Source organism: Carlito syrichta, unplaced genomic scaffold, assembly GCF_000164805.1.
Source record: "Carlito syrichta isolate Samal-C Ts95f unplaced genomic scaffold, Tarsius_syrichta-2.0.1 Scaffold194589, whole genome shotgun sequence".
Taxonomy (NCBI): Eukaryota; Metazoa; Chordata; class Mammalia; order Primates; family Tarsiidae; genus Carlito; species Carlito syrichta.
In genome coordinates this window covers 79243-101495 of record NW_007138685.1, presented here as the reverse complement: position 1 = coordinate 101495, position 22253 = coordinate 79243, and the positions used below count along the sequence as shown (strand labels likewise).

At 33.4% G+C, this 22253-nt stretch overlaps 1 protein-coding gene across 4 annotated transcripts in view; it reads right to left on the bottom strand.

The window, feature by feature from the left end:
• Positions 1-816: 816 nt before the first annotated feature.
• The window catches only part of MAP9 (microtubule associated protein 9), a 29899-nt gene continuing 8462 nt past the window's right edge, over positions 817-22253 (bottom strand). For all 4 annotated transcript variants that reach the window (XM_008051547.2, XM_008051548.2, XM_008051549.2 and 1 more), the window contains exons 5-14: positions 21220-21455; positions 16862-16949; positions 14909-15156; positions 13216-13286; positions 11832-12000; positions 11010-11099; positions 9411-9572; positions 9152-9297; positions 8854-8986; positions 817-3457 (exon numbers count right to left, since the gene is read on the bottom strand). In XM_008051547.2, coding sequence (XP_008049738.1) covers positions 3335-3457; positions 8854-8986; positions 9152-9297; positions 9411-9572; positions 11010-11099; positions 11832-12000; positions 13216-13286; positions 14909-15156; positions 16862-16949; positions 21220-21455 — 1466 coding nt within the window. In that variant the 3' untranslated portion in view covers positions 817-3334. The remainder of the gene's footprint in view (positions 3458-8853; positions 8987-9151; positions 9298-9410; positions 9573-11009; positions 11100-11831; positions 12001-13215; positions 13287-14908; positions 15157-16861; positions 16950-21219; positions 21456-22253) is intronic.

The following is a 22253-nucleotide window of genomic DNA, read 5'->3' as shown; positions in this document are numbered from 1 at the left end:
TGCAGCAAAGTTAATCTTGCTTGTGAAAACTTCTAACTACTTCAAAGTCTGTTACATAAACTACTCATTTTTCTGACATTTTAATACTAGATATGAGAGGTTTGAATATTTCCTTAATGATTATGAATTCTTAGTTTTATCTATTTAATGAGGTTCACCATTTCTAACAAGGATGTTGGCTACAAGAAGAATGTATTATTATCTACCATTAGCAAACACTTGGAAAGCAACAAATTGCCCAACAGCAAATACATTGCAGGTACAGCATCTAAAATTATTAGAAAGTTATATTAGTATAAAAATATGCTCATGATATATTGAGTGGAAAAATCAAGTTGCTAAATATGTAGTTTGATCTCATTTATATTTCAAAGAATAAAAGGTGTATATTTGAATATATGCATGCATGTACGTTTATACTTTATATATTATATATATGTATGCACACATATTTATGTACATAGCACAAGAGAGAGATGGGGGAGAGAGAGAACTATCTCTTCTTCATTTTCAGCTTAATTTCAGCTATGGGGAAAGGCACTGGGAACTAACTAGAATAAAAAATAATATATTAATTATAATTATCTTTGGGAGATGGGAGCATGGGTGACTTTTGCCTATTTGCATTTTCTAATTATTTAACAATTATATTATTTTTATAATTTGTGTAGTACAAATTTATATTCAAATTTGCAGTCATTTCTAATAAAATATGTATTATATGATTGTTAAATCCTTAGCCCACAAATAAAACTCACACATTTCCTAACACTATGAAATTTTGACACATACTCAATAAACATTACACAATAAATCTTCAATTCTTCAATGACTTTAATAAATTAAGCATTACATGAAAACACCAAAAAGCACTTTAAATATATCTCCTCAATAATTCTTACAACACTCTAAATTAACTACCAAAAGTTCTGTCTACCTAAGTTAACATTATAAAATTACATGTAACATACTTCAAAGTGGCAAAATCACATGAAATTTTAAAGTAAAAAGAACTCAGAGATGTCTCCAGTTTGGCATTTATACAGTATTTCATTATTCTGTCAGCCAGTGTAAACAGAAACTAGGAAAGTTGGTAATATCTTTGTTTCGTGAATGAAAGGATATAGGTTTAAATATCTTCTTATATAGCACTATTGAAATCACAGCCAGGATTAAATTAGGAAAATCTAAGTTTTTTGTGCTAGCTAATTTTTGGGAATGATTATAACTAATATGAAATTTCCCCCATTTTGTAAAATTCCTTTTCTCTATTGTGTCTTATAGCCCATGATGCAGGATTTAAGAAACTTCATTATTTCTCCATACTTTAAATGGTAGTGCAGGTACCAAACGGCTTTGAGCTGATGAACAGTCATGGGGAAGGCAGTGGAGGAATAAGGAAAGAGATGGGAGGACAAGAATCGGCTAAATTAGTATTAACCAGTTACAAAAGTAAGTGTGAAAGTTCTATCAGATTATCAAAACTCTGGAATGGCAGAATACAACTGGGAAACCTGATACTTGAGTTCTAAAGCTAATGTCCTATAGTTGTATAACAGGGGGCAAGTCAGAGTCCTTGGAAATCAGTTTCTTTAACTGAAAAATAAAGTTTGGGCCAGATTTACTAAAGCACTAAAATCCCTTTCAAACACATTGTTATATTACTCTAAGGAACATACAACTGTGGACACCCAACTAGTATCAAGTACTGCTTTGGCAACAGTGAAAAATATCAGTTTCAATACAATTTAAAACAATAAATGAACTAATATTTTTGAAGCATAAGGCAAATACAAACCACGAGAATACTGCTATTCCATGATAATTATTTTCTTTCATTAAGACAACTTTAACCTCCTGATGAAAAACTCATTAAATCTTATAAATTCTTACTTTATTTTATAGATTTAATGAGGTCCACTATCTCTAATAACAAGCAGCTATTTCTTCAGGGAAAGATAATATCAAGACAACAATACATAATTTTAGGCTCTAAAAGTGAACATGTGTTTGCAAGTTTGATATGAGACAGTGGGCTTGACAGGACTTAAAATTCTCTGAGGCCCCATGGGAGTGTGAAAAACAGCACAGGAACCCTGGAGGGAGGCAGACTCAGTCCGTTAGAATGCATCAGTTGTGATCCCAACTCAGGCACACTCCATATGTAACTCCATAGGCAAGTTATTTGGTTTCTCTGAGACTCAGTCCTTGTATATGTAAAATAAACCTAATCACACCTGAATGGTTGCTGTAAAGATGAGAAATACATTCGTAAAGATCCAGCTGAGATGATATCATTTTTGTGCTACATTACTGACTAAAGCTGAATTTCAACTCCAAAAGCATATTAGACGCTAGATGACAAGGTCAAGTAGGAGACAAAATTAATACAAGGCCATGAAAATATCAAATAAATGAATAAAGACTATGTGGACATTTTCCATAAATTTACCTTCCCCTGAAGCTGTTTTCTAAATATAAGCTATAAAACTCTGGATTAGTTAAGATGGCAGTAATTGCCTTCATCACATTTACATTTATGCTTTAATCTGAAAAGTAATTATGGTATGATAATGACCTTAAACTTCTGTGGAACTTTCCTAACTAATATGTAAGTATATCACTATCTTAAGAATGATGCCATTTGGTCTCACTGAATAGTAAAGTGAGATAGAATTTACAAAGAAAAATGCCAGAGATGGGCTCATTATAATGTGTCTATGATTGTCACATAAGCCTGGAACAGATAAGTACACTCTTGTTAAAACATAAGGCAAACTTCTTAAATATGCCTCAATGATGACAGTTCTACTGAACTACATTGCCTCAACTAACTGAAATTCTAACTTGCAGAGTGTAAGTGCAACTGCTTTGAGCTAAAGATGAGTTTTCAAAGAAATAATGTATGCACACTCCTCAGAGACCATTTAAAAACCTGACTCAAGATGCACAATCATCCACAAATTTAATTATTTCTATAATTATGGTATCTAGATGATTTCCTTTTTATTACTGGGATTAAATATACTTCAAACTTGAATAACATGCAGAGTTTATGAAAAGCGGTCACCCCACTATATGAATGATCCGGATGTAAAAAAGTTTTATGTATCTTAATGGTGACAGCAATCTGATTATTAGCTTTTTCATTTGAGGCAGTTTATCTGCAGTTCAAAAAATGCTTTCACTGATACTTTTACCAAAGTATCTTTTCATTATTAGCAGAAGTGTCTGGCATTTAGTCAAAATAGATTCTCCTAAGTATAAATAATTGAATAATTTAAAATCTATGGCTAAAATTGGCAAATTAATAACAATGTAAGAACTAAAATTATCAAAACACTTTTGAAAATACAGTTCTGCTTGGAGGGCTCCATGGAGGAAGTGCTTCATTTTCAAGAAAGGAATGACGTTTCTTTTGTTTCCGTTCAATTCTTTCCTGCCTTTCTTTATTTTCCTAAAGAGAAAATAGAAAACTATGAGTTTATATACACTTACTAACATTATTTTCAAATCAGATTGCTTGCTGAAGAAAAAATCTATAACATATTTACATATTACTTCCTAGTTTAATAGGTGATAAAGAAATAGCAGCTAAAGAATGCTGTCAGTGTATAAGTATCAATAGGTATTAATGCCACTTAATTTTTTAACATTAAATTAGTATTAAAAAAGAACTGTGTGTATAAGAAAAAGAAGATCTACAATTCTATAACTAAAAGATATTAATATAAATTGATGCTGCCCTTCTGAGAACAGATTCTCAGTAAACTTACTGTGTGCAAAGTCTGAATACACCAGGGCAGCATGAGATACCTCAAATTTTTTGAAAACAGTTGAAAATTCAGCCTCATGTCTCTTTGCTTATTATTGGGCTTGAGCACATTTTCAAACTTTTCGTTAGTGCTTCTGTGAATTTTCAGTTCAATTATTTGGCCCACTTAACTGTATGGGTATCAGTGCTTTTAACTTTTAGTAATGTGTGTATTTTCATATAATAAATATTAATGCTATCTTCATATTGAACATTTTAATCTACATTACCTTTTTTTAGTGCTGTGATCATTACACAATGCATACACGTATGAAAACATCAAACTGTACCTCCAAATATGTTGTTATTTTGTGTCAATTAAAAAAAAAATAAAAAAAATCCACAGATATGGGCCCTGTCCCCCAGAAAACATTCAAAACAGGTAATAAACAAGAAACAGGTAATTCCAAATTGTGTGAATTTCTATGAAACATTAAAAAAAATACTGAGAAAGAATAAAAAGAGCATATACTTCCAAAGAAAAGTGGATTCGGGGAAAGTCCCTTTAAAGTGAGATAAGACGAGTAAGAGCAGTCACTTATGACAAGTATTAGGGGGAGAGCATTTCAAGCAGCGAAAATAATAGGGGAGAAGGCTCTGACAAGTGGGAGAAAACTTGGGATGTGGGAGCAAACATGTGAGAGACAGTGTGACAAAGCCTTGGCAGGAGACAGAAGGGAGAGGGCACAGGTGAGAATAAAAAGGTAGAGGAATAAGATCATACTTGAAGGCCACATTAACATTTAGAGCTTAAATGAAAGAATTTAAGGAGTCACAGGGAAGGCAGAAAGAGAGGTTAGAGGACAGCCAGGAGCAGGACAGACAAGGAGAAGACAGCTGCAAGAGAAGAAGGAAATGAATGGTGTAGAACGCTGAAACCTTCTGGAAAGTAGGGGAGAAACACATTAGACAGCCTAGATGTAAACCCATATCTTTCCAAGTGTGGTTTCGGTGTGGTGATGAAGACAAAGACAAGACTGGAGTGGAATGAGAATGAAAAGAATTTGGAGAACTACGGAAGTATAAAAAAACTTTCTAGAGGTTTTGCTATAAAGAAAAGCAGAGAAAAGTGGCACCACAGATGAAGGGTAAGGCAGAATTAAGATAGTTTATTTTTGTTTAAGATTATATCTCCCAGAACATGGTGGGAATAATTCAGGAAGGTTTAGAAAGAATGCTGATTCACAGAGAAGTGGAATGGTAAATTTTATTTTATTGCTTGACAGAATAGTTGTTTCATATTATTTTCAAAACATTATCTTCTATATTTTTACATTTTTATTATGCCAGATGAATTTTAGATCATTTCATTTCCCTGTGTACACTCTCTTCAAAGAAATGACTGAGAACCTGGGATTAGTATAAGTTCGAAATGTGAGTGGCACGTGGTCTTTCGATCCTGCAACCTGGATTGTCTCTCCATTTCTTTAAGTCTCTGTGAACACTTTTGATTTGATGGGTTCCTCACCTTGGTAATTTTCATATATTCCTCAGAGAGCAGCAGCATCAAGAACACGCTTGGAAAGGCCTGTCTATGTAGGCTGATGGTTCAGGAGGAGAGGTATTAGGGTACTATTAGGTGTCTGCACATCTTTCATCAGTACACGAGAGGAGATCCCCCCAAAAAACCAGAATTATCTCTTGGAGGGTAGGCCCCTTATAGCACAGGCTTCCCCCTATGGGAAGGTGTTCTAGGAACCCATAGGCATCAGTAATCAGCTAGCGTTGTGGTGAGAGGCTGCATCAGCTTCAAAGAATTTTTTTTGTGGAGATTCTTTTTGTGTTGTTTTTTTTGAGTTGGAGTCTCACTCTGTCACCCAGACTGGAGTGCAATGGCACATTCCTGGCCACCGCAGCCTCCACCTGGTGGGCTCCGGCGATCCTTCTGCCTCAGCCTTCCAAGGAGCCAAAACTATAGGCGCGTGCTACCACGTCCAGCCTCGGCCTCCCAAAGTGCTGGGATTAGGCTGAGCCACCGAGCCCGGCCTTGGAGATTCTTTCCATGTGTTTGCCCATTTCATGGTGGGTGATTTATAAGCGTACCCACCAGCACCACACTGAGTGAGCGGTTTTTGACCAAAACAACTTGACCCCCGTGCCCTACCCCCATTCATCTGATTTCACCCCGAGTAACTTTTTTAGTGATTCCCTGGAAGAAAAAAGTCCTCAAAGGGAAATGTTTTGCCAATATGGAACAGGTGAAACAAAAAAAGGCAGAAGCACTAAAGGCATCAAAATTGATGAGTTTGAAAACTGTTTTGAGCAGTGGAAAAAGTGTCTCAACAGGTGTCTTGCTATTACATCAAATGGAGAGTACTTTGAAGGTAATTGAAGTTTAAACACGTAAGAATAAACATAATTTTAATAGATACATTACTTTGGATGCCCCTTGCATATGGATTGATAAATATCACAAGAATAAAATGGTAATACAAGATTTCTGTTCGCTTACAATTATTCACATACAATAAAATAGAATTATGAGCTGTTTTAAATCTTAACATTACTGTTCTTGCTCCACATCATGAGAATGTTTGCATGCCTGCTTGCTTGCTATTCCTATTAAAACAAGGAGGGAACTTCCTTTTAGTATCTTAATTGAGACAAGGAAAGCTGTAATTAGATAACTATCAGTCATTTTAGTATTTTAGAAAGAGGCATACCATCCATCTAGGCAGAGGAAAAGCAGTGACCAGGCTGTGTCCACAGGAAATGACTCAATAAACTTCTTTTTAAACATTCCACTTAATGTGGAGAGAGAATGACTGAAAAGAAGCCTTATCTTACTAGTAGAGTGCTGAAAAGCTGGGATGGCAAATAAAAAACTAATAACCTTTATATCAGTTAACAAGAATCAATATCGCAACCGCAATAATAAGTAAAAGAGCCATGTTGAAAAGCCTTCCAGACTGTCATCTGTGGGAGACTGAACCTTCTGATCATTTTCTTATGAAAAGTAACTATAAATTCTTCTGGGAACTGACATGAAGAGAGTCTCATCCACTCTTTGGCTATAACTTTCTCCTAAAAATTACCTAGCAAATGTTACTCAGACTAGGTAGTACATCAAAATTTTGAGATTCTACTTTACATGAAGGTTGAAGTCATTAAGTGTCCACATAGGGATATTTTTCCATTCTATCTGCAAGCAACTTTCAACAAGAACAAGCTAAGATGAAGCAGATCTGTAACATATTGTATATTTCTGTTTTCAGAGGTAGCACTATATTTGTATGTTTTACTACATATTGAAACATGTTACTTTGCCTTTTGTCTTTAATAAGGTCTTGTTCTTCAAAGGACTAATGAGAATGACAAAGTGACTAAATACTATAATTAAAGATGGTGTATCTAACTGTGACTTATGACTAATGGAATAGTGTGGTACTAAAACAGGTACCAGGAGATTGACCAATGGAACAGAAAGTTAAGAGACCACAAAATATAAGGACGTATCAAAAGACAGCACTCCAAATCAGCAGATAAAAGCTAGGCTATGCTGTAAAAGATGTACTTGGAAAAAGTAAAGTTGGAATCATATTTCTCACCATTAATCAGGATAAATTTTAAGTAGAACAAATGTTAAGATCCTAAAGTCATAGAGTCATTAGAAGTAAAATGGGAGAACTTTGTTTAACCTCAAGTAGTAGAGGTCTTTTCAACTGTGCTTGTAAATCAGATTCATAATTTTACATAAAAATAGAATTAAATTATTCATGGCATAAAATACTGTAAGCAAAGTTGGGAAACCAATAAGACAGTGGGGAAAAATATTTGAAAGTAATATAAAAAGAGGTTAATTTCCCTATTACATAGAAATGCTTCTAAAATCAGTAAGACAAAAAAATCAACAATCTAGTTTTAAAATGTGCAAAATCTATGAATTAACAGTTCACAGAAAAAAATATACAGAGGGTGCCAAAAATATGTATACACATTTTAAAGAAAAAACTGTATTAAAATTGTAATAATGTATACTGACAACAGAAAATGATTATAAGTCATGTCTGACTTCTGCAATTATAAGAGGTGCTCAAAGTGGTTACCATCAGCATCCAGACACTTTTGATTATGACAAACTAAAAGTAATACATAGATAACATCTCTTAAAATGTGTATACATTTTTTTGGGCACTCCTAGGACATATTCATATATAAGTGGAGTGGCCCTTATACAAATGAAAAGACGTCCAAGTTCAATTCTAACCAGGGAAATGCAATCAAAAATACCTTGGATGATATTTTTTAGCTAGCTGATTGGTATAAATTTCTTTTAAAATATGGAAAAAGAAACCCTACTAGACTGTAGATAAATTTTACACATTATAGCTGCTGATGAAAGTGTTACCTAGTCATGTAAAGTACCTAGTCATAAGAATGTATTACTTATTCAAAAAACTGATAAAATGCATATTTGGTATTTTGCTTGACAACAACAGAAAATAACTTTTATAAACACAACAAAATATATATACAGACACATACATGTATATATACATATATACATATATACATACAGTAAAGTCTAGCTAGTTATTTCTCCTCCCAAACCTCAAACTTGTTCTCTGTCATTAAAACACCTACTGGAAACCTTCTCCTTTAGGTCATCAGAAATATCAAAAGAGAACAAAAATGGAATAACTTTCTCACAATTAAATTCAATGTTACTGTGTGTCGTGACCAAGTTCCATATACAATAATCTTGCATACCCTCAGTAGATGTGAGAATTACTGCAAAGGAAGAATGGGCATGACTGGTAAATGGTAAATGGTAAAAGTGGGGATGCAGGCAAAGAAAAAGATTGTAACTGAAAATTTAAGCCTGGGTGTTTGAGGGAATAATAGAGGCAATTCTAGAAATAAGTAAATCAAAAGAAACATACTATATGCAGGAGGAAAGAATGAAATTCATCAAAGCAGGTTCCAGGTAGAAATAGTCATCAGGTATGAAGCAAACAGTACCAGAATTAGGAACAGAAAAAGGCCAAAAAAAAAAAGTCCATACAAAAGACCCAAGTGCATTAACAAATAATACCTACCAGCCATTTTTCATATTCATTAATAGCTTGTTTATCTTTATCTTTTTTTTCAGCTCTTTTCAGTTCCTCCTTTCTTTTTTCATTTATTTTCTCTTTTTCCTTTTGTTTGAAAAAAGCTTCCTTTTTTTCATTCCTATGTAGAATAGTATAAAACACTGGAAGTTAAAGGAGAATCTGCAATAAAGTTACCATAATGTATCTTCAACAATGAGACTGACATGCATTAGTAAATTTCAAGTAAATAAATGTTAGAAAAGGCTGAAAAAAAACTACTGAAATGCTTAGTATTTTGGATTACCATTTTTCAACAGCAGTTAAATTATCTTTCTTTTTCTCAGCAACAGTTTCTTCCTCTTTCTGTTTCTTTGCTCTTTCATATTCTTTCTCCTTTTTATTTTTCTCTTTAAGATATTCCATCTTTTTCTCTTTCCATTTTTCAAAAGCCTGAAAAAGTTCAGTAATTTTCTTACTTACTGTGAATATTATTTAAAAAGTAAAAATAAGGTTAATCATTAAGTCTTAAATATAAGTAAGATATTTTCAAAATTCTTCAATACCTGTAGGGCATCTCTTTTTCTCACAGCATTTTCTTCTTCAGTTTTCTTCTTGTTTTTTTCCTCGAGTCGCTTCTTGGCAGCCATTTTCCTCGCTTCTTTTTCTTTCATAGCCTTCCAGGCCTCAAATGATGCCAATGCTTCTTCTCTCTTAGCAGCTATTTTCTATATTGGACAAATAATTGACAGATATATATATATATATATATATATATGCATGAATAGACAGATACAGCTGGATGTAGATATGCACATATGCATTACCTTTAATCCTTTGATAGTCGTCATACATAAATATTAACTCTCAAAGCAGATAATTTGTTCAGAATGGTTTAGACAAGTTAATTTACAAAGAATATTATTCAATTATTCATTTGTTTTAAAATATCCTTTTCTAAAAGCATTTATCAAATATTGACTTATCATTCATAAGAAAGAAGCCAACTATTATTTTTGAAAGTGTACTAAACAAATGATATAAAAATAAACTGCAATAAGCTTAGCGGTATTGTAAAATGTTGACAAAAAATATTTCAGTTAAAAAGATCAATAAAGTTAAGGGCTAATAAAGTTAGAGCAACACAGTCAGCCAAGTGACACAATAAGGTGCACATCTTTGGTTAAAATTCTATTTAAATGATATCAAAGCATAAAATTCTTACTATACAAGTGTATTCAAATTTGTGAAAATGTGTGCCAGACTAAAAAATATGTAGAAGACTGTGTAGCAAGCTATGTTATTTTAATTTCTTCAATTTAATCCCAAAATATTCTGTTTGCTTTATAACATTGTTTAATGCTAAATGACAAAGAGCTATATTAAGAAAGTAACATAATTTAAAAGTGAAAGTACTATCTAACTCACAGAGTTGTGAAGATCAAATAAGAAGGTACATGGTACAGACTACAGCACTACAGTGCTACAGATGTGGTGACGGTCAGGGCACATAGGCACATCCCCTGGAGGGCAGCGCCATTCAGTACCAATTCATTAAAGTTCAGTTCATTTTGGAATTTTTTTTCTAAATCTATTTTAGTAATGAACAGAAAAACAAAACTTTTTTTCAAAATTTTTATTTTAGAAGATAGGAAAATACTGATTATATTGTAGGCTATCAGGCAGGAGTTAGAGGAAGAGAAAGTATAGGAGAAACCAGACAAAAGTCCAGCTGTAGTCAGTGGTTAAGGATATAGGCTAAGAGCTCAGGAGAGATACATATAAAATTCAAGAGAGTAAAGTGGAAAACTGAAGGAGGAAAAGTGGAAAACTCATGTCTAACAATCCTTAATCTTCTTGGCTGAGTTCTAAATGGAATCAGGTTTTAAGAGTAAATTAAATGGTCACAAACAGTAAATTCATAATCAGTAGTGACAAAGCTATCTTACACATATGTAAAACAATAATCTGTGTATCCACATAAAACAGTTAGATTTATATCAAATTAAAAATGTACAAGACATACCAGAAATAAAACCAAAAATCAATTATTTAATATAAGTTATTTTGCCATTTAAAAAAGTTGATTTAGAAAACTTAAATATCCAGAGATATTTTACTGACATAAAAATCCAAAACATCTTTACTTCTATATTTCAGAATACCTGTTCATTTTGGATCCTTAAATTTTCACTTTCAATCCTTTTTATTCTGTGCATTTCATGTAAATATACATTTTTCTTTTCTAACCACTCCTATGAGAACAAGAAAAAGGCTTTATGATATTCAAAATGTATTAAATGAATTAGAATGTTTATTAATTTCTGAAATATTTGATTAAACTTCAAAAAAGGAAAACATAAGATTTATAAATTCTACATAAACTAGTATTTTTCTTCCTGTGGTAAAATTCAAACATATGAAGGTGAGTACTAGTTAAAGAAATTATATGTGCTATCCTTAGTATTAACAATAAACTTCAAAGATTGAATATAATGACTAAATATATTAACATTTTTCTCAGGAATTCACATGCACAATTTTCTGCCTTAAAAAACAAGCTCCCCCCCCCCCAAAAAAAACCTTTTTCAGACTTGTGAAAAAATTAGTGAAATCTTCTGTGTAAACATAACAAGGTCTCAGGAAAGAAAAACTTAAAAACTTTTTGTCCATAATAATTTAAACTTCAAGGTGAAGAAGCATAAAAACATTTATAGACTTTACAACATTTTGGTGGTTTGCTATATATCAATACTGCAGTGGTATATTCTCTTTCTTTAAAAACAACTATGATCAGTTAGGCAAAGTATAGAAGCAAATAATTTAGTAAAAGAGCTTTGGATTGATTGCTCATATATTATAAAGAAACATCTTTCCCAATAAATCTAAGTGTTAAACTATCATTTTTGACAGGCCCACTCTAGCCTATGATAAACAGTCTTATAAAAGTAATTCATTCTTCTTTAAAAAATATTTTCCTGTTTTACCTGATAAACAGCTGCCCGTATGTTATCTGCTTTGTCAGGTTCTATGCTCGGTTTCTGTGAAGGTTTTTGGTCCAAGACTTTCAAAGTCCCTAAATAGTGAGAAGAGGTAGTTGACGATGGAGATCTTCTTTTAGAATTAGATTTCTTTAAAAATTCAGAGGTCATTAATCTGAAAAGATCCAAATGAATCAAGACAAAATATTACAATTGCATGTGGGTAGAAGAAAGATCTGTTAAAATATGCAACTATTATATTTAAAAGCATTATAATTTAATAAAATACAACTACTTTGAAAATGATGTTGGTAAATTGTGTACTCTCTGCTTAGTATATGAAGAGTCTCATTCAACATAATTTAAGTTTTATAACTTCTAGTAATATAGCTTTAAAATGATTGTTCTTTTTATACGTTTTTAATTAGAACATTATTAAGAATCATGGACCACATCTCAAGTTACTTGAAAAAATATTAATAAAGGTTTTAATTAATCACTTTTCAAATATTTTCATGTATTATTTTGTTACATGAACCATCCTAAATATAAAGTTAGAAAGAATAGTGCCCTGCATCTCAGGAGTTAGTGGGAAATTTAGCTTGCTATCGTTTTGGTAAACAAAGTTTATTGCACCACAGTATGTTCATTCATTTAAGCATCGTCTATGGCTGTTTTCCTGCTGCAAAAGAACTGAGCAGTTACAGCAGCGACTGTATTGCTCACAAAACCTAAAATATCTATTAACTGGCCATTTACAGGCCTTTTCTATTTGATTCACAACAATTTGATGAATGACAATTTAAAAGATTCAGAAGGTTTTGATTAGCACTTATTAATTAGGCATTCATTATCATTGGCATGGATAAAGCTATGTAAATTTTTATCATTTTAATAACCCACTCAGTTCATAGAAACTGAAGGCTCTAAGTACAATTTTTCATGTGTTAGACAAAAACACATAATTGCTAAGTATAATACTGGACTTTACCTTTATCACTATTTTATATCTATTATCTCAGGAGAAACAGAAAAAAGAAAAGCTCTACTGCAGAAGCAGCATAGAGTGTGGAAAATCTCTAATCACTGATATTGGGGAAGAAGAAAAATGTCCCCAGACGGAAGACCGTGGATAGTAAAGGTATTGCTTAAACATTCTGGGCATTAAAACAACTGGTGGTGACAGACTTGATTATTTTATTAATTATCTTATTTAAAAGAAACTAATCAACTAAGAAGTTTTATCATGAAGTAACTACTCCATCTCATGAGAAGGAAATGAAGAGAGAATGAAATAACACCAAATAAAAAGGATTTTATGAAAGTTAAATTATAACCAGCATTGCTATGATGCCAACCCATAAATGAGGAATAGTGATAACTTTATTACCTGCTAGATGCACTGGAAACTCTATTATTTGGTGACTTTTTATTCTTCGTATTTCTATCTTCAATTGCTTTCTATTAAACAGAAAATGCCATATATGGTTTATACACTATCCCTGTTGGGCTAAGAAACCATCTTTTTAAGCATCTACTATATGTCAAGTACAGTTGGCACTGGGAACAAAGCAGTATATAAAATGTCCCATAGGATATTAAACTTTAAAGAGAACAACAAACACAGTAACAAATGTGACTTATGAAAAAGATAAAAGATAGAGTACAGTTACAGAGAGTGACTGGAGTTGGTTAAGGGGCTGCTTTAATAAAGTGGATCGGAAAGGCCACTCCGAAGGATTGACACTGGAGCTGAGACAAATAATGAGTGGAAAGGACATGTATGAAAGTCCATGGCAAGAAAGAAACAGCCAATGCTAACAGACTGAGAAGGGAAAGAGCTTGACAGTTTTCAAAAACAGGAAAAGGTGAATGGTGCTGAAGCCCAGTGGATGGTGGGGAGAGTAGAGAAGATGTGATTGCAGGAGAACCCTGTGAGATCAGCAGGCAGTGGCAAGGAGTCTGGATCTCGTGGTAAGAAACGAAACCAACAAAAACACTAAAGGAAGATAAGCAGATTCCCAGATTTAAGAAAGATCATTCAGTAGAATAAATCCAAGGGTCTAATCAAAATAATTATGCTACTGTCTTACTTGTTATATATAGACTGCCCATTCTAATTTAGAATGACCTCCATTAGATATTTCTAAGATCTTGTCTATAAACTCTAGAATATTCTTCTTCTGTTTAAGGAATAACTTTTCTACCTGACACAGACAGATGAATGTTAGCAGTAAAGATGAGTGTTAGCAGTAAACTGAGAATACAGGTGTAAACACATCCCTAATTTGGCAGTAGTGGTTTTTCCTAAGGAAAGCAGCTAAGGATGATAGACCTGAAACATGGCTTAATGATCTTTCTCTATTAATTTTAATAAAAACAAACATTTTGTATTCTAAAAGTCCTGCTCAACCACAAATTTTCAGCTAGCACTATTTTCTTCCTCTAGTAATGATTACACATAGCTGCTAGCTAGCCACAACTATAAGAAATAATGACTAAATCTGTGAGAAAAGAAGACTGAAAATGCTATACTATAAGTTTTAAAAGTATAGTACCCAGCCACAATTTAGTGTAGGAATGAGTAATCCGACATATTACAAATCTGTTTCTTAAAGTTATAATAATGCTCTTGATGATGACCCTGTCCACCTATTTTTTAAAAGCATAGATGTTAATAGACATTTCTTATAGACTTTCACTAAAGTTAAAATATTTTAAAATGATATCCAGAAAGATAACTTTAATTCACAATCTCAGAAATTGTTCCAGACAGCTATATTTCTAAAATATGAAGAACCACAGAAGACTATATACTTTGGATATGCATTTGAGATATTTAGAAGTATATTATTAGCATATAATTCTGATAATTTTAATAAAACATTGGGTTTAATTATATTCACTATAAACTTTCCTTGAAGTTCAAATTTTATTGAATTGAGAACCACTTGACAACACCACTGGTAAAATACCAGTCTTTCATAGGTAATTCAGAAGTACAAAACACAGAAGACAAAATACTTTAAGGTTCCATTTCAAGTTTAAGCTATAGTATAAAAGGTAGAGAATTATATAAATACCTTTGCAGATTCTGTTGCATTGGTAGGTATTAAAATACCTTGAGATTTAGATAGTAGTGGATCAATAGTTATGTCATCCTCCATAATCAGTTCAGCTTTCTCCTTTTCTTCTTCAAGGTCACCAGTAGTCACTTGACTTTCCTTAGATTTCTCAAGTGCAGTAATGATAAAGTCTACTGAAAATGAATTCTCTTCATTTTCATCTGATTTCAAAGAATTATGGTTTTCAGTAAATTCTTCATTCTCATCTATTTTCAAGACAGAGTAACAGCATTAAAACCCCCTTCTGAATTAAGAAAGTAGATAACAGATTCATTTGCTTTCCCTTAAATGAGGATTCTCTATAATCTTTTCTTGCAAAATAAAATACAAAACTATCATATTAAACATGAATGAACCTTTTTTAAAGAGTTATCTATACAAGAGAAAATTACTACCCTTAACCTAATAAAGTACTTGACAAACTTAAAACTTAGAAAAATAGTATATTAATAAATTGAATGGAATAACTACCCCAACACAAAGATACCAAAAGAGCTAGCTGATGTATAAACTAATTATGTGAGATAGCTGTATCTGTTCAATCCTATAAGCCTGTGTTTCTTAACTGGAATAATAGGCTGTGTTAAGTAGGAGGCACATATCTCTAGGTCACTACAGCTACTAGTAATACAATTATTGAATTGTATAGACACACAGAGAACCAAGAATTAATGCAGCCTTACAGAGAAGAAAGCCATTCTCTAGCTTCATTCCCATCGTGATGCAGTGTTGCCTCTTATACCACAAGTGGCACCAAAGACAGGCCTATTACTTATCCTCTTGTTGCTCCAAGGGACAGGCTCAAGCTCTTATAGTTAGCTTTTACAGAATTGCTTCTATTATTCTGATTCTACCATACTTTGGAATGCTCAACAGAAAGAAATCAGTACTTTCTGTAAGGACCACCAACTTTCAATTCTACCAAGAACCACCTCCTGGTTAAACCTGTATCTTCACTGTCAAAAGTCTTAATTCTTCTGGTTTCACTAGGATGATTTTTTGGAACATGTTTTGAGGTAAACTAGGTGTAAAAATCACTTTATTATTACAGTTATACTTTCACATTTGGAGAGTACTCATGACTCAATTCATTATTGGATTCTTTGGAGCTGTTAATCAATCTACTCTGTGAAAAGAGCAAGAACTTCAGAGCCCAAGATTTAAACCATGGCTCCATCACTGACCTTGGGTATGTTTCTCAAAAATCTCAGCACTTCAGTTTTTCTCATCTGTAAAATGACAAAAATGATACTACATAGTAAGCACTTAATAAATGTTAGTTACACATTCCTGGAAATAGCTATGCCTTTTGCTCTCATTAAGCTATGTGTCATAGCACTAAAAAAGAATGCTAACAACTCACATATCACACTTACTAGGTGCTTACTATGGTATGCTTGTAAATGCTTTACATGAATTAATTTGTTTAATTCTCATAACCACTATGAGGCAAATTACTCTTGTATTCTCCATTTTAAAACCAATATACAGGGCCAAAGAAGTTACTTTGCTCATGTATTCAAACCTAGCTTAATCTTACTCTAAAATTCTACCTAGCTATAATGTTGTCCTGCAGAATACCGCAGCAACACATTCATAATAATAGATCACCTCAAGTGCTCACTCCACTTGTGCCAGCAACTAGGCTTGTGGCTAAAATGTACTATACCATTTAGTTTTCACAACACCCTTATGAGACAGGTAATATTATAACATGGGGAAATTGAGGCACTGAGAGATTAAGTTTGCTATCTAAAATCAGTTACTAAACTGCACAGCCAGGATTAAAACTCAGGCAATCAGAAACATATTTTCCTTGTAAATACGCACAGTATTATTTCTCTTACAAATATAATTCTAAGTAAAACAAGTTCACAAGTAAGAGAAGATAAAATAAATAGATACAACCACCTTTTATGGATACTTTTCCCTCAGTTCCTGGTGAAAAGGAATCTCCAAGACTTCCTTTAAGTGATGGTGGACTTGTTAAGCATGAGTTCTGTTAATTAAAAAGAAAAAAATTTAAACCATCTCATAACTCCAAAGTCTGCATTATTAGACATTTGCTGCTGAAACAGCAAATGAGCTTTGCTTTTCCAGATTTCATGTGTTGGTCATTAAAAGGGGTCACTAAAAGTTATTTTGGTTCTTAAGCTAGCAGCCACCTCTTTATTTTTTTGGTAATTTTCAAAACTCCTACTGCTCTAAAATCAAATACCTTATAAATATTTAAGGCAAAGATTTGCTTTTGATAACTCGTTCTATAATCCTTTGAAGAAAAGCATAAAGATGGTAAAAAAAAAAAAAAACAAACTTTAGTTTCAAACAAATATTGCTAGTTGTCCAAATGAAAGCATTTATAAAATCAAGTGGCTACAAATATTTTAGAGAAGTATAAATTTCATGCACATGAGTTCTTCTCAAAATTCTGAAGATTATACCTGAAATGAAATAATTATATTTGTGTATCTAAAGATCTCTTTATAGAATATTCTAGCTTAAAGGTGATAATATTATAATAAGTTCAATTTTGTTGTACAAATAATATATTTTAATTTTCATTCCCACAATATTCTATGGGTACAAGAGAAATCATATGTCAGAAACAACAGAGATAAACCATTTGGAAAGAAGGCAGGAGGGTTGAGACACTGGAGTCTACCTTGAAAAACAAAGCTTCACCTGAGATTTGAAAATGAGTAGCTTTTTGCCTAAAGGCATTCCCAGATGGGTACATCTCAAGTATTTGAATCTACAGTCTCAGGGGACTGGCTAGAGGGGAAAGACAATCGAGTCCAGGAGCAGATCAGCCAGTAGGTTTGGGGAGAAGTAGCAGAGTGCAGTGATCACAAAGTCTGCATATGAAATTCACCAAAAACCCTTGCCTCATCTATACTTGGAATAAGAGAGATTTTAGAGGATCCTGTAAAACCATAGAAGCTAAAAAGAATAAAGCAGAGATTTCAATTGATTTCCATTGCAGGGGAGACAGAGTTGGGAATTTGTATCCAGTCATGATATATGCTTTGCTAGAGTACATGTTTGGAGAGACATAACAAATCCCAGAATTTCTACAACATATCATTCATAATATCTAGTATTCAATCAAAAATCCAGGGTGAAGAAACAAAAAGTGGTGAGACACCCTCATGAAACACACACACACACACCCCCCGCAAACAAACAACAGTCAATAGGAATCATCCTAGGGATGACCCAGACTTTGCAGTTAGCAAACAAGGGCTTTAAAGTAGCTATTAGAAATACGTTCAAACATTTTGAGGAAGATATATATTCAATGGTTGAACAGATGGAGGATTCTTATTAGAGATACAGAAAATACAAAAATACCAATGAATACTGAGTAACAATAACTGAAATAATGAATTCACTGGATGAACTTAACAGCAGATTAGAGATGGTAAAAAAGGTCAGTGGGCCTGAAAACAGGGTAATACACATTGTTCAACCTAAAAAGCAAAAGAAAAAAGATTGAAGAAACATGAACAAAACTTCAGAGATCAGTGAAATACATTCAAAATTTCAAAATATGTTTAATGGTATTCCAAGAGAAGAAAAAAATAGGGTAAGAAAAACAAACAAACAAACAAAAAACCTCCATCTAGAAGGCATCAGCTTACAGATCTGCTCAAGAAACCTCAAACAGAATAAATACAAAGAAAACTAGACCTAGGCACCTTGTAGATACATTGCTGTAATTAAAAAAGAAAAACCAAACTTTTGAAAAGATTCCTAAAAGGAAGCAGAAAAACCCAATATATTATATATAAAGGATGATAAAATAAATGTTTACTGATTTGTTAATAAAAACAGGGTAAAGCTATAAAGAGCTGAGCGTAGAAGGAAACTGTCAGCCAAAAAGGATACATTCAGATAAACTACCCTTCAAAAATAAATATGAAATACTTTTTAGATAATTAAAGACTGAGAACAAAAAATAAAATGCCAAGGTAACTCTACAGTCATCAAAAGGGTGAGAGACTATCATGAACAATATAAGTTCAACATATCTGATAAAACAAATAAACTTCTAAATAGACACAAATTGCCAAACTGATGAAATAGAAAATCTGAATGCTTAAATATCTATTAAAACATTCCAATGTAATGCCACTGACATTTCCACACAGAAAATTCCAGGCCTAGAAATTTTACTGGTAAATCTTCTCATTTAAGGAATAAATGATACCAAATTTTTGGTTTCATATCAAAAACACATTTAGAAAGTAAAGAAGGAAGTGACAGTCTCCAACTCATTTGATACTCAAGCTTGATAACAGTATGAGGAAAAAGTGACAGACCAGTAGACTTCATAAATATAGATGCAGAAGTCTTAACCAAATATGAACAAATCAAATCCCACAATAAAATATCATACCACAACAACCATAGTTCATCAAAGGAATACTAGGTTTAACATATGAACATGAATCAATCTCTCTCTCTCTCTCTCTCTCTCCCCCCCCTCTCTCACACACACACACACGCACGCACGCACGCACGCACGCACACAGAGGAAAGGTGGGAGTGAGGATGTAATGAGAAAGCTAATGTAGCTTACCCTTTCAGTAGATAGATGGCTGTGACACTAGGCGGAGATGTAAGGCAGTAGGGGAAGAGGTACAATGTCAAGTGGGAATTTACACACAGTTAAATAGGCTTGAGCATGGCTGAATGTGGATGGAAACAGACCAGTGGAGAATCAGAGGTTATTGATACAAAAGAGAAAAGGCTTGAACAAAACATAGATGAGGAAATCTCTGAAAAGGTGGATTTAAAGAAGACTCAGCACACAGTCAAAAAGACTTTTATGAGGAATAAAGAAAATTTAGATTGTTAAAAATAGAAGTATCTACTATACCCAACAAAAAAATAATAGTTCTGCATTATGGGCTATGTAATAGTCATTAACATGAAGAATGCAGTCTCAAGATCACCTAGCAACAATGGAAATAAGACCTAATGCTAAGAGAGAAAGAAGAGGGAGACACAGACATACAGAGGAAACATAGGCAACAAGATTATGTGGTAACGAAAGCAGAGATTGGGGTGATGCAGCTACAACTCAAGGATTGCTAACCACCACCAGAAGCTGGACAAGAGAAGCAGACATTCTTTCAAAGCCTTCAGAGGGAACATGGCCAGGTGGATGCCTTAATTTCAGACTTCTGGACACCAGAACTAAAAGAATAAATTTCTGTTGTTTTAAGTCAATCAATTTGTGGCAATGTGTTACAGCAGCTATTGGAAACTGGTACAAAATTCAACTGACCAGGTAATTTTATTAAATACAAAGTGATTGCTTGGGTTTCTTTTGATTTTCAGGACAAATTGAGAAACAGTCAGTGTCAGATAGATGTACATTTAATTGTCAGCTATTCTGGTAAAGCTGAAGAATAAGTTTTGAATTGATGCTTCCTGAAACTTCAGGTCTGAATTAGAGGAATTCCTCCCTTCAGTCACAGAACAAAGGTACTCCCCTCAGCCCTTTTGCATCGCCTCCCAGGGAGCATATCCTTACAAGGCAGACAACGGGTGAGAAAAACAAAAAAGCTTGGCCAGGTAATATTTACTTCCTTTTCTCCAATCCGCACAAGCAGATTATGAAGAAATGTTCTTCCCACACTTTTCCCTTCTCAAATTTTCAGAAGGAAAAATTTGCTTCCCAAAATGAAATGTAAAGAAAAGGACTACACGTTCTCCCTTAATAACGATACATAGAAAATGCCCTGATGGAAACCTGAAAGGCCACATTTAAGCCCATTTAGGCATAACTCAAAGAATAAGGAACAGTTCCAAGGGCAATCAATACACATTCATTGAGTGAATCAAATCAAATGAATAAAATGATTCTGACTATTGTCCTTAGCCATAAATTATACAATTCAAAGATAAATACAAAAAAAAATTATTAAGGATATGCAATATTGTATAGAATCAGAAAAGCAAAATTTTGTTTGCATTTTACCTCCTCTAAAATTGGATGAATCATACAATCACTGTGTTATAATTTAATTGGACAAGTTTTCTTCTTCCTTAGTGGTATGCAAAATAATGCTACATCTTACAATGATAGAGTTCAATGGAATATAGTATATAAAAAAATCTTAATTATTTCCTTAATCAATTGCAGAAGAAAACATGTAAAATAAACATACACATGCAAGCAAATTCATTCTCTCTCTCATAATCAGATGCAAAGGCCTAAATTCAAGAATGCAAATCAACAGTTCAGCAATAGTGCTAACCTCGAGATCAAGGTTTTTAGGCAATTCTCTTTTCTCAGCTTCTAATTGTCTGCCATTCAGTGTTGGAGGGGAAACAGGTGCAGAATGTGACTCTTTAAATTCTTCACTGAGGGCAGCTTCTTTATCTTCTCCTGGTCTATCTTTCTCCTCCCTGTGGCTATTCTTTTTTAACATGCTCCTTGGTCGAGGTGAAGGTTTAAAGTGGTCAACTATTTCAAAGCTGCTGCTGTTTTCTGCTGAAAAATAAAATGCTTTAAGGTGTGTGAACAAAAAAAATAACCATGGCTTTGTGTATCCCTCAAGGTGCCACCATACTTCCCTCCTGTGTCCCTTGGTTTTGTCCTGGAGATCCAGATAAAGCCCACACAGTTCTTTATAGGGAGCTCCAGTAGAGCACAAATCAATGATAGGTAATAATCAAAGTAAAAAAACCAGTTGCCATCCTAAAGGGACCAGGATACTTTAGTTTTATGAAAAGTCATCTCTTCAACATTATTAACTTTCAAAGTACTCAAAAAAAATTTAAAAACCAAAACAAAATTTTGCCCCAGTTTCTACCTCTATAACTGGAAGAAGTTCATCCACCCAACCTTTGCGTACCTGATGCCAGGCCCTGTACACATGACTGAATCTCATAACCAAGACAGTGACAATGGATCTGTTCTTTACATATACTGTTTAAATAGAATACTGTATAATGTCTGAAAGAAGGTGCTGAGTGAATTGTTTTTATTATTGTGATAACACTTAAGATCTACCCTTTAATACACTGAGTGCAAAATACAGTATTTTTTTTTTTTTGAGTTGGAGTCTCACTCTGTCGCCCAGACTGGAGTGCAGTGGCCGGTCCTGGTCACCGCAGCCTCGACCTCCTGGGCTCTGGCGATCCTTCTGCCTCAGCCTTCCGAGTAGCTGGAATTACAGGCATGCGCTACCATGCCCGGCTGATTTTTTGATTTATTGTGGAGATGAGGTCTCGCTGCCCAGGCGGGTCTCAAACCCGCTGTCTCAGGCAATCCATTCACCTCAGCCTC